This window comes from Squalius cephalus, assembly GCF_949319135.1.
Source record: "Squalius cephalus genome assembly, chromosome: 13".
Classification (NCBI taxonomy): domain Eukaryota; kingdom Metazoa; phylum Chordata; class Actinopteri; order Cypriniformes; family Leuciscidae; genus Squalius; species Squalius cephalus.
Window position 1 is genome coordinate 6,015,823 of NC_137134.1, and position 12,043 is coordinate 6,027,865.

At 40.0% G+C, this 12,043-nt stretch overlaps 1 protein-coding gene across 1 annotated transcript in view; it reads right to left on the minus strand.

The window, feature by feature from the left end:
• Positions 1–658: 658 nt before the first annotated feature.
• The window catches only part of ptk7a (protein tyrosine kinase 7a), a 44,847-nt gene continuing 33,462 nt past the window's right edge, over positions 659–12,043 (minus strand). Inside the window, exons 8-20 of the mRNA XM_079889660.1 lie at positions 11,328–11,464; positions 9,273–9,408; positions 9,015–9,134; positions 7,348–7,497; positions 7,063–7,207; positions 6,814–6,941; positions 4,866–5,066; positions 4,628–4,777; positions 3,928–4,157; positions 2,746–2,826; positions 2,509–2,660; positions 1,670–1,848; positions 659–1,583 (exon numbers count right to left, since the gene is read on the minus strand). Coding sequence (XP_079745786.1) covers positions 1,423–1,583; positions 1,670–1,848; positions 2,509–2,660; positions 2,746–2,826; positions 3,928–4,157; positions 4,628–4,777; positions 4,866–5,066; positions 6,814–6,941; positions 7,063–7,207; positions 7,348–7,497; positions 9,015–9,134; positions 9,273–9,408; positions 11,328–11,464 — 1,970 coding nt within the window. The 3' untranslated portion in view covers positions 659–1,422. The remainder of the gene's footprint in view (positions 1,584–1,669; positions 1,849–2,508; positions 2,661–2,745; positions 2,827–3,927; positions 4,158–4,627; positions 4,778–4,865; positions 5,067–6,813; positions 6,942–7,062; positions 7,208–7,347; positions 7,498–9,014; positions 9,135–9,272; positions 9,409–11,327; positions 11,465–12,043) is intronic.

Consider the following 12,043-nt stretch of genomic DNA (forward strand, 5'->3'; position numbering starts at 1 on the left):
GTTTCCTGAGAGTGGAAGTTCTCCCCTTATTAGACATTCTCTGATACGATGGACACTTTACTATCCCATGAGGCTACAGGAGAGGATTTATGAATGACAGTGAACTGACGCTGGTAGGTCACATGATAATGACAACATGGTGAATGTAGTACGTCCAGATTACATTCATACTACACACACACACATAACTATATAGAACATACTTTTTTAGCGGTCGTTAAGTAATTACTTATTCAAAATAAGTAACTACTCAAGAGAGGATGTGATTTCAGACGCAGCCGTCGTTTTGTGTTTTTATTAAACTGGCGGTTATGGTAATTAGGGGCGGGACATTTCCCAAACGCACTCGAAGCGCTCGACCAATCACAACACACTGATCCAGCCGACCAATCAGAGCAAAGCGTGCTTTTCAGAAGGAGGGGCTTCATAGAGACAGGAACTAAACAGAGCGTTACTGACAGACTGGGAAGAGAGGAGCCGCAACAATAGCTGAGAATACGGGAAAAATAAGGTGTTTCTGAACATTTAAGCATGAAATCTGTTCAAGTAGAGCCCAAAAACAAAATCCAAGACTTTGTAAAAGGTCCCTTTTAAATGTTCATTGTCACATTTGGTTAAATAAAATTAATAATTACATCACATGAAATCAAACAAGCTTTGTTAAAAGTGAAGGTTTATTGCAACAGCAGAGTATGCGACAGAAGTTTTTGTTCACTTTTTACCCCAGAGTCAAGAATACCTCTGGCCTTTTATAGAAACCGATATGTAACGTGTGGGTAGCAATTACAAGATAAAACACTGGACTCTTACTAAGCAATAAAACACTATAATGTATATATATATAAAAAAACAAAACATTCAAGGCATTTCCAAGTCGTAACATACAGCATACTAAAAAAAATCAAGACATCCTTCATTTTACAGGCACTTGAAATTTGAACTCGATGACAAAGTCATTTTATAAACATGGTTTTCTCAACAGTTGTTGCTATGAGTACTTCTGAATTATATATAAAAAATGCTTAACTCATAAACATCATAAAAAAGTCATATAAACAGTACCTTTCTGTACATTGAACAAACAGGACCTTTTAAATAAATTAAGAGGCTCCCGAGACAATCCTTCTAAAATATAAAATTGGTCAGTGCATGGTTTGGTATTACAAACGCACCATTTTCTACATTTCTTCGTTTTGAGTGGGCAAACTCAAACTGAGAAGTGATAGACAAACCCCGTTAAAAACCAAATGTTGGAGGAACCTTCTTAAACATTTTATTAAACATATACAGTATATATATATATAAAAAAGGAAGAGATGGTTGATAATAAAACAAGTCTTTTTTCTCGAGACAAGACACTTGAATCAGAATTTGTGTGGTGGAGGGTTTTTCCATCATGGCTTGACGGATGATCCGGTCCTCTCAGACTTTGCTTTCGGAGGGCAGATCGCTGAGGGCGCAGGTGATGTCGCTGAAAGACAGTCTGTCTTTGGGACTGGCGGCCCAACAGCGCACCATCAGCTTGAACACGCGAGATGGACACCCTTGAGGAGGAGACAGCTTCAGCTTGCCTTCCTGCAGAGCTACAGACACACAAACACACACAGTCAGGGACCAAACACAACCATATCTGCTACCCATCTCACTTTTTCACGAGACTATCCCACACCTTCTAGGACTTTATCATCAGATAGATCAGCGTACGGCAGCTCCCCAAAGCTGAAGACCTCCCACATGAGCACTGCGAACGACCACACGTCCGTCTTGGTGGAGAAATCGTCATCGAAGACGGCTTCGGACGGCAGCCAGCGCAGAGGAATCCAGGACTGGCGATAATGGTAGTACTCGCTGTGTGGAAACAGACACACAAACACAAACAATGATGACTGTCACCACAAGGGGGAGCAGTGCACGCGAAGTGCACAATCATTACAGGCAGGGTTTGGAATGAACACCCGCCAAATACAGGTAAAAATCAACTGTGGCGTTCACGACCATTCTTATGTTTACTCACTTTGCTGAGGAAGTTCATGTAAGTCAAATCTGCGCAGATTTAGCGCAAACGCTCAACTTGTGAGTCGTTATGATATATTAAATACATTAAATTACTTGAACATGCCCGACTCTACGCAACAAATAACGGAGCGCTTGTTCATTCGACAATGAAGCAATAGCGAATATTAAAAAGCATTTGGTCAACAGAAAAGACAATGCTATTTTCCGACATCCTAATTTTTATTTTATTTATAGTTCTTTGTACTGTATTGATCTCTCCACCTAAAACACATTTTTGGTGATGAGGATGAAAGAGGAAGGGAGGAGATGCTGGATGACAGGATGTAAATCCAAATTTATATATATATGAATGACCGGTAACTTAAATTAAGCAGCCAAATTGGCCGGTGAGTGAAAAAGTTAATTTCAAACCCAGATTACAGGACAATCCTTCATTCCTCATTTCATAAAACTGGAAGTCGTGGACGTAGCTCTGGCTGTGTTTAGCTGTACCTGTTGTAGACGTCTTTGCTGAGGCCCAGAGCGGACACTTTAATCTGGCGTTTGGCGGAGATGAGGCAGTTGCGAGCGGCCAGGTCTCGGTGGACGAAGCGCTGGTTGGACAGGTGCTCCATCCCTCGAGCGACCTGCAGACACACCGACACCTGGTGGCAGAGAGAGAGTGGGTTCGGTCCTGGTGTGTGTGCGTGTGTGTGTTTATATGAGAGACAAGGGATAGTTATTAATTACCTTTTGTTTGGTGCTGAGCGGCTGGACTTTGACTTTCTCATCTTTGCTCTTGGACACTTTCAGATACTGCTTCAGATCACCCTGAAAATCACACACAGCAGAATTAAACCAGACCAGGAGAAACACTTCTCAGGAAATATTTCAATCCCCACTTCAAAATACAACTACAATAAAACCATTCGTCACAGACAGACAGACAAATAGTCAGACATGTAGACCGACAGACAGACAGACAGACAGACATGTAGACCGACAGACAGACAGACAGACAGACATGTAGACAGACAGACAGACAGACAGACAGACATGTAGACAGACATGTAGACAGACAGACGATTGATAGACAGACAGACAGACAGACAGACAGACAGACAGACATGTAGACAGATAGACAGATGATTGATAGACAGACAGGCAGACAGGCAAGTAGACAGACATGTAGACAGACAGACAGACAGACAGACATGTAGACAGACAGACAGACATGTAGACAGACAGACAGACAGACAGACAGACAGACATGTAGACAGATAGACAGACAGACAGACAATAGACAGACATGATAGACAGACATAGACAGATGATTGCAGACAGATAGACAGATGATTGATAGACAGGCAGACAGACAAGTAGACAGACAGATAGACAGACAGACAGATAGACAGACAGACATGTAGACAGACAGACAGACAGACAGACAGACAGACATGTAGACACAGACATGTAGACACAGACATGTAGACACAGACATGTAGACACAGACATGTAGACAGACAGCTGATTGATAGACAGACATGTAGACAGACAGACATGTAGACAGACAGACAGACATACAGACAGACAGACGTGTAGACAGACAGACAGATGACTGATAGACAGACAGACAGACCGACATGTAGACAGATATTTTTTTTTTTTTTTATTAATATATTTGTATTGTATAGTGTTATTAATGCTTTGGCTATGTAAAGATTTCTTCCACCATGCCAATAAAGCTATTTGAATCTTGACAGACAGATAGATAAACAGATAGAACAACAGAGACAGACAGATAGATAAACAGACAGATAGACAGACAGATAGATATAGACAGACAGGAAGGTTAGATGGATGGACCGAGTGATGAAGGGATGAAGGGTGAGGACAGACAGATGGACATATGTAGTGTGGAGCTGTAGTCACCATGTCGCTGTACTCCATGATCATGTAGTGCGGCTCCACTTCTCTGCAGAGGCCCAGCAGTCGAGCGACGTTAGCGTGGCTCAGCTTAGCAAACATCTCACATTCCCGACGGAAATCCAACTGCATTTGCTCGTCGCGTGTTTGCAGACTCTTCACCAGCACAACCATCTCCTCCTCATCCTCGCTGGCCTTTGCTTTCGCCAGCAGCACTTCACCAAACTCTCCTTTACCTACAAGAAGAGGAACACAATGTAGATCGATTCGTTTTCTGCGATGAGGCATGTGAACACACCGCTGTCGTAGGGTAAATGCAAATGAGCCTAGTTTAGGCTGAACACTTGTGATGTTGGTAACACTTTACAATAAGGTTCATTAGTTAATGTATTATCTAAAATGAACTTACAACGAGCAACACATTTGTTACTGTGTTGGTTAATCTTTGTTAAAGTTAGTTAACAAAGCTGTTCATTGTTTGTTCATGTTAGTTCACAGTGCATTAACTAATGTTAACAAGATTTTAATAAAGTATTAGTAAATGTTGAAATTAATATTAACGAAGATTAATAAATGCTGTAGAAGTATTCTTCATTCTTAGTTCATGTTAACTAAGGTAGTTAACTAATGAGCCTTATTGTAAAGAGTTAGCGTGATGTTAAAGCGCACTAGTCAGTAGGTCTGTGGTTTGGGGCAGTTTCTGTACCCAGTGTCGTGATCGTGTGCAGGTTGTTTCGGGGGAACTGGAGCTTGTCTTGATTGCTGTGGCGTTTGTTGTTTCCGGTGGCAGCCATGTTGGTAAGCGCCACCTCCTCCTGGATCTCTGCTGTGGTGTGGCCGTTCTGCTGCACGTCTCCTATGGGTTGATCAGAGAACTGCATCAGAGAACAGATTCACTCTTATTCAGATGATTGCATGCTAACAAAAGTTACCACCACACACACCATTGAGACATTCCACCTCTTGCTCGTCTCCGTCCTGCCCCTTCTGGAGCCTCTTGGCGTTGCGTCTCTGCTTACAGTAAAACATGAGACCCAGCACAATGATGATGTAAGCGACTGCCGCCCCCACCGACAGACCAATAGTCTGGATCATTTTGTAAGGGGTCTTTTCATCATCTGCTAATGAGTGCTGCACTGGTTTTTCTGTAGATAACCACAAACACACACAAAACATGCATTAAACACCAGGTTTTTAGATAGAGAGCGGTTTCACTCCTGAATCTCTTTTGATCCCAACTTAAATATTCTCCTATTAGGAATCAGGTGACACACTGGCATGAACATTCAATTAGGATCTAACAGTCCTGAACGCTCACCAAAACACAGAAAATTTCAAGTACCTCTCCTTTCTTTGAAGTCACCGCCGCCACTAGACTTAAATAGTTTGTAATTCAACTTAATCTGGAAATTGAGTTGGTATGTCCGAGACAGGCCAAAATTAGTTTAGGGTGAACTTTCAAAGTGCTTGTCCATTTGAAACTGTATTACAGTATTTATCAGGTTTCAAAGAACCAAAGAGTACCAAACTTGGTTAAATACACAGCTGCAAGGAGCAGTTAAGCCCAAAAAATTAGGGGACAATTGTAATTGGTTCAAAGGATTAAAGCAGTTATAGCCATTATTTAGCACGTTTGACCAGCAGGACATGATTTTTTTTTTTACCCAGTGTTTTTGTCCAATTGTTTTGGAAATATTGCAGAAAATAATAAAATAATCATATTACACAATTGGTTCATCATGGTAATCTTCACAAATCAACAACTTTTATGAATTTATAAATACAAATCTCCAAAAGTAAATGCCAAAGTTAAGACTCCCAGCTCCTTCCTAGGGAAAGCAAGAACTGACAAAATGTAAAATGTGTACCTTGAATACAATGTAAGTCGCTTTGGATAAAAGCGTCTGCCAAATGCATAAATGTAAAAAAATGTAAATGTAAAAGACTTAAAATTAATTACACCACATCACATGACTTCAACATCACCAGTCTTCAACAGCAACAATAGTTTGCAAGAGTGAGTGAAATCCCAGTCATTTCAATAGGGAATTTATTCACACAGATTTTGAAACTAGTTCAAGTTGGTCACACAGATTTTGCAGTGTTGACCAGCAAAAAACTGTTTGGTTTGAAAGTGACTTGTGTGAGCTGTGCTTCATACATTGCTAAACTATTGACAACAGACCTTTTTTGTTTGTGAAATTTCGCTAATGACTGCATCTTTATTTTCAGTTTGGTGTCTTACAGTTAAATTTGACAAAATTCAAAATGGTAGACAGGCAATATGGTCGACCTTGAAAGTTGGCATTCAAGATAATTTAATTCAGTCATGAGTGGAACAAAGTATTCAAACGTGTGTTTTTTGGGATTGCTCAGGTAACTTTAAAACAGCTTTTAATAACTTAACTAGTATAGCCTCAACATAATCGGACCAAAATTTAGGGAATAGCCAAAGAATGCCATAGAAGTTTGAAAAGTATGTTTGCAATTTGCAGGGTTTGCAATTTGCATTTTACACATTCTAAAGAGAAACTGAATTCAATAATTTAAAAAAAGTATTTAATCCATAAGGAATTGGATGATGAAAAATGGGTGATGAATACCAAAATATAACCAGAGGGAATTAAAAATAAGTGCTTGGTGACACTGGAAAAACGTGGCCGAGCAAATCATTGAAATCAAATGACTTTAAATGTACATGCAAATTAAAACAGTTGGTGGTGCCAGAGGGTTTGAAATAAAAAAATAAAAAGGTGTTGATACCATGAGCCAAATTGTAAAACCATTCCATCTTTTGGAGCTGCAATGGACACCCATCCAGAAAATATAAAATCCAACAGATTTGATGGCTCCTAACTAACAATTGAAGAACGTGGAGGGTGTCGGACTCACCCACAACGTAGAGCTCTGCCGAAGTGTGTGCAATGTTACAGCTGTTCCCTGCAATGCAAGTGTAGCGCCCAGTGTCCTCCGTGCTGACGTCATTAATGACCAGGGAGCCGTTGGGCATCTTCTGGAATCTGAATTAGAAATAATCAAGAAGAATCAGCACTGAAATGTTCAAATTCGAATGAATTTCAAATTAACCCGCTTCAGTTTGAACTCAAGAAAGCCGAAATTTTGATGATGTTTGTGATTTACCTGCTCTTGTCTGCCTCCAGAAACTTGTCTTTTTTCTTCCACTGGATAAAGGGATGAGGGTCTCCAGTGGCCTGACAGTGAAGTACGGCAGTGTGTCCCTGATATACTGTGGTATTCTCTGGCTTGAGCTTAAACGCCACATAAACTAGAGTTAGAGTAAAAGGAAACAAAAAGGAGACAAAAACATGGAGATCAAGGGATATTTCCAAAAACAGAAATGCATGAATTAGTTCTATCAGCCACAGCTAGCTCTGGTGTTGGAGTGAAGTCGTGTTTCCGCCGTACCTGCGACGGTGAGCTGGACGACGGCTCTGATCTCTCCCTGCTGATCGTTGGAGGCCAGGCAGGTGTAGTTGCCCGCGTCGGCCCGTGCGACTTTGGTGAAGTGCAGTGTGCCCTTCTGCTGCTCCACCGACACTGGGATATCACTGCCATCTGCACACACACACACTACATCAAAATCTATTTTTCCAGCACCAGTTGTTTCCAATTTCAAGGACACACAATTTCTTAACCAAGTGGTGAAGTTCATTAAAATTCTACAGTCATGTATAACCTAAATATGATTTTGAGTTTACACCGAATCCTAAGTTTTTTATAACGTTTAACAGCTGATTAAAAAAGTCAATTGTCACAATATTCATATGAAAATTACATAAAGTTGACAGAATCCAGAGAAGGGACCTTGCTGCTAAACCAGATAGTTTAAGCTTCAGATGAAAATAATCACTAGATCTGCCAAAGTTTGCTATAAAACAAACAAACAAGTGATGCTTTTTTGAAAGGTTAAAAAGGGAAGAATTTTAAAGGATATTTGGAGTTTAAAGGCACATAAACTAGATATCTCGTTTAGGGCTGTCAATGACGATTTTTTTGGTAATCGAGTAATCGGTCGATTATTTTGACGATTAATTGAGTAATTGGATATTTTGTGGTAAAAATTTAAAGCATTTAAAATGACTTCAAATACATTGAGGCAATAATATTTGGTTCATAAAGTAAAAAATAAAGTATCAAAAGCAACTAATCATATGGTTTCATAGAACAACACTGTTAAAATACATACAGCAATATAAACAATATATATTGTCTTATGTACAATATGTATAATAACAAATGCCTGCCGATGGCGACAACGGTCTAGTGTTGTTACACTTTACAGCAGATCAAATCTTTGTTTAATATTGGCCAAACGACATTTAATTCATTAACTTAATGTTTGATATTTGGCTACTTTACGAAAGAGATGCTACAGCCACTGTATTATCTTGAAGAGCAATATGTGGACATCAAAACATGCAAACTCAGCGCGAAGGCTTAAACTTTTATTTTGAAATCACGATGAACAACAATTCGCATATTTAGAAAACGGCCTAATAATGCGGTTCATGGATTCTTGTCTGTGGAAGGAGCCACTTCTGGTATTTTGCGTAACTTGCAAGTAAGAATTTTTTTTAATCGAGTACTTTTTCTAATCGAGGAATCTTGACAGCCCTAGTTTAACCTTTTGTAACACGTACAGTGGCATCAACATATTTCTGGACAAGTCACGCAAAATATCTGAATATCACTTCATTAGGTAACAAAACATGAAACCAAGTGACGGGTTGCGCAAGTTTTTCTCAGTACTAACTTGGATGCATCACTTTCGCTCAAGATCACACAGTTGTCTTAGCAGTGTAACCACAAGTGCAGTTCATCACATTAACTATGAACATGTTTCACCAATCGTTGAGAATCACAAAGTGTCAGAATTGTTTAAATAATTTTACTTTTGTGAAATGTTCACCTTGAAAATGATGACTTAGGTGTGCAAATATGTTTTGGATTCACTGTATATAAAGATTAGTATATTAAGTATTAGGTTTATTCAATATTCCACATTTATTTTGGCAGCTGTTGGGATAACAATTCACAAAGTAGTAAAGTTGCATCTTTATTTCTCTGCAGACCTGTTCTGATCCAGCGGATGGTGGGGATCGGCCGGCCCTTGGCAGAACACTGCAGATTCCCTTCCTTATTGAACTCCAGGCACTGGTAGGCCTGCGGCGTCGGCGTGAATTTCAGACGCTCTGAAACAGATACCGTAACAGCGAGAACTTGGTGAGAAGTGTAGTTTTATATATAGGCATTATATCAGCCCCCTTGACATTCAGGCAATCAAAAAAACACTACCAAACAACAATCAGCACGTAACAAATGTTCCTCACCGAGTACATAGACCCGTGCCTGGGCAATAAGCCTTCCTGCCTCCGTTCTGGTCTCACAGCTGTAAACATGGCCATCATACACCTCCACATTATTTATGCGCAAAGTTCCATTGGAGAAGAGCTTGAAGCGAACGTCCTTTACAAAACACAAAGAGAGCGTGTGTGTTAAGCACATTTAATAATGATAACAACATTACTGTCATGACAACTCTCGGAGCGATTGGCATGGCATTGCAGTGAGCATGTAAAACACATGAAATAACCCCCCGTAACAGATCTATACAGGTGGAGCTGGGGAATGTGAAGGGTTGCGAGACTGCTAACAGCAACACTACCGGTATTTGTTTGAATGTTGAGCCACTGATACAACAGCAATCAATCAGATGAGCTATGTAGATGAGGATGCAATCGCTACCAAATGAGTTAAGGACCTGAGTTGAGGATCAGGCTGCACCATCTAGAGCTTCATGCAAGAACTTGGTATTTTTGTGCTGCGTTGAAAATCCTAATTTGGTGTTTCCGGTCAAAAATGACCAGCCTATGAAAAATTGCTTGTAAATCTCTTATTATGCCATGTTATTGCCAAATATTGGATATAATCTGTTTGGTGAACAAGCTTGAGTGAACTTTTTTCACTCAAAAACTGAGGTGCATAAGGTCAAAATCAAAATGACAGAGGATGTTTGGCCGACTCATGGACTCCATGGCAAAATTAGTATTTATGTTGTCGGCAGGACCCTAATAATCAATTAAAACCATTTTTAATAAAGTAGGCAAAATTAATCAAAAGTTAAAAATTTTTGGATTGTCATAATTTACCACATGGTGGCGCTGTCTCTAAACTCTTCGACTACCTACAGGTCATACAGAGTTTTGTAATGATATGCAAATGCGTTCGTAAAATATAGCATTTTACGACAATTCAAAATGGCAGATGCCCAAAATGGGCAATTTTATATTTTTCATATCTCCTGATCAGTAGGTGGAACTGCACCGAAATTATGCAGCTATCCTCAGGTCATGGTTGCCATAACACACACCAAGTTTGGTCAGAATACGAAAACGAATACATTGCAGAGATACAGGCTCAAGTTCATTTTGCCCTACTCTTCGAATTTGTTAGTGCGTTATTCAAGAACGTTTTGAAGAATCACCTTGAATTCCATAATTTTTGTCGGCATATTTCTGACGATGATCTGGTTAAATTGTGAACATCTGAGTAACTAGGAGTTCAAAAAGGTAGGTTTTTCAGAAAATGGCGTCATTGGGAGCAATCTAATCGTCTTAAGCCAAGGAATCAGAGGGGAAAAAAGAATGTTGTCCTTACAGTCCAAAAGTTATTAGCATAAACATGAGTGCAACTTTCGACAATAGGTGGCGCTATAGGGATTGAGGTAGAGACTCCAAATTTGCTATGGTTAATGTTCTGACTGGTTAATGTTCTGACTATCTGTTTGCCAAATTTCACAGCTTTTTACCATACGGTTCTATGGGCTGAGATAGACTCAAGAGCAGCAGCAGCAGGAGGAGGAGGAGGAGGAGGAGAAAGGAGGACATGACTAATGGATACAATAGGTGCTTGTGCACCTTTGGTTCTTGGCCCCTAAATGCAAAGCCTGTCTTAATTGAAAGAAAACAAGTGCACAAAAAGATTGAATCCAATAACTGTTAAATGACACAGCATACTGACAGATTCATAAGCAATTTTTTGTAGGCCAGTCATTTTTCACCAGGGGCATCACATGTGGAACAAGGTATGAATAATCAACCCAAAAAGTACAAAAATGATCAAGAATAGTTATACATGTGTGACTAAAGTCAGTAATGCAATAGCATTTCAGGAAAAAGAACTCTCCAGGTCAAAATGTCCGGAAAACAACATGAGGGTTAATATTTGCTTCATGATCTACTGTGCAGCAGAGGATCGTCTTTCCCCAGTAGAAAAATCACCACATCTTCATTTTCAGAAACATCAAAAGGTTTCACTGGCCTCAGGACACAGCTTGAGATCACGTTACAAATATGATATTAGCATGACATCACTGTCCCCCTCACCTCTGCGGTGATTGGCTGCGTGTTGCGGTACCACGTGACCTCGGGTTCAGGCGTGGCGCGTGCGTGGCAGTGCAGGTACCCGGCGCGCCCCTCCTCCAGCTGACTGTCCACAGGCTTCTGGATCCACTCCGGTTTGGCTGCACACGCAAAACAGATGTTCAGGATCACAACAGGAATCATGGAATCAGAGTTTAAACATCACTTTTACAGCAATGATCTGGTAAAGGAATATTCCATTTATTTCTGTATATCCAATCATTCAACTCCGTTAAAAAAGGTAAATCTGGTTACTTCAGCTGACGAGTCTCCAATGGACGTTTTTCAACTGAGAGTAGTAATTTATTTAAAGTCCTGAAAGGTCCGATTGTGTCACACTAACAGACTTTCTTGTCTTCGTGTCAAAGATCACATTCATAAGGTAGTGTTGGCCATTATGAAGAAAAGTTGGTGGAATGTGAGATATTCGGTAGAGGACAGTTGGGCCCGAAACATATGCTACTGAAATACGCTAATTAAATGCATTGAGGAACACACGCTTGATTTGGTTTGCTTTGTTGCGTGCTGAAATGCATCTTAAGTGCTCTATTAGCACAGGTATCCCTTTCAGGTCAACTACTTTAATGGCACAGCAACAGTTTGAAGAGCTGACCAAATCAGTTAACAATCCAAATAATGGCACAGACATTTGAAGAAAGCTGTCAACACCTTGCGTACAC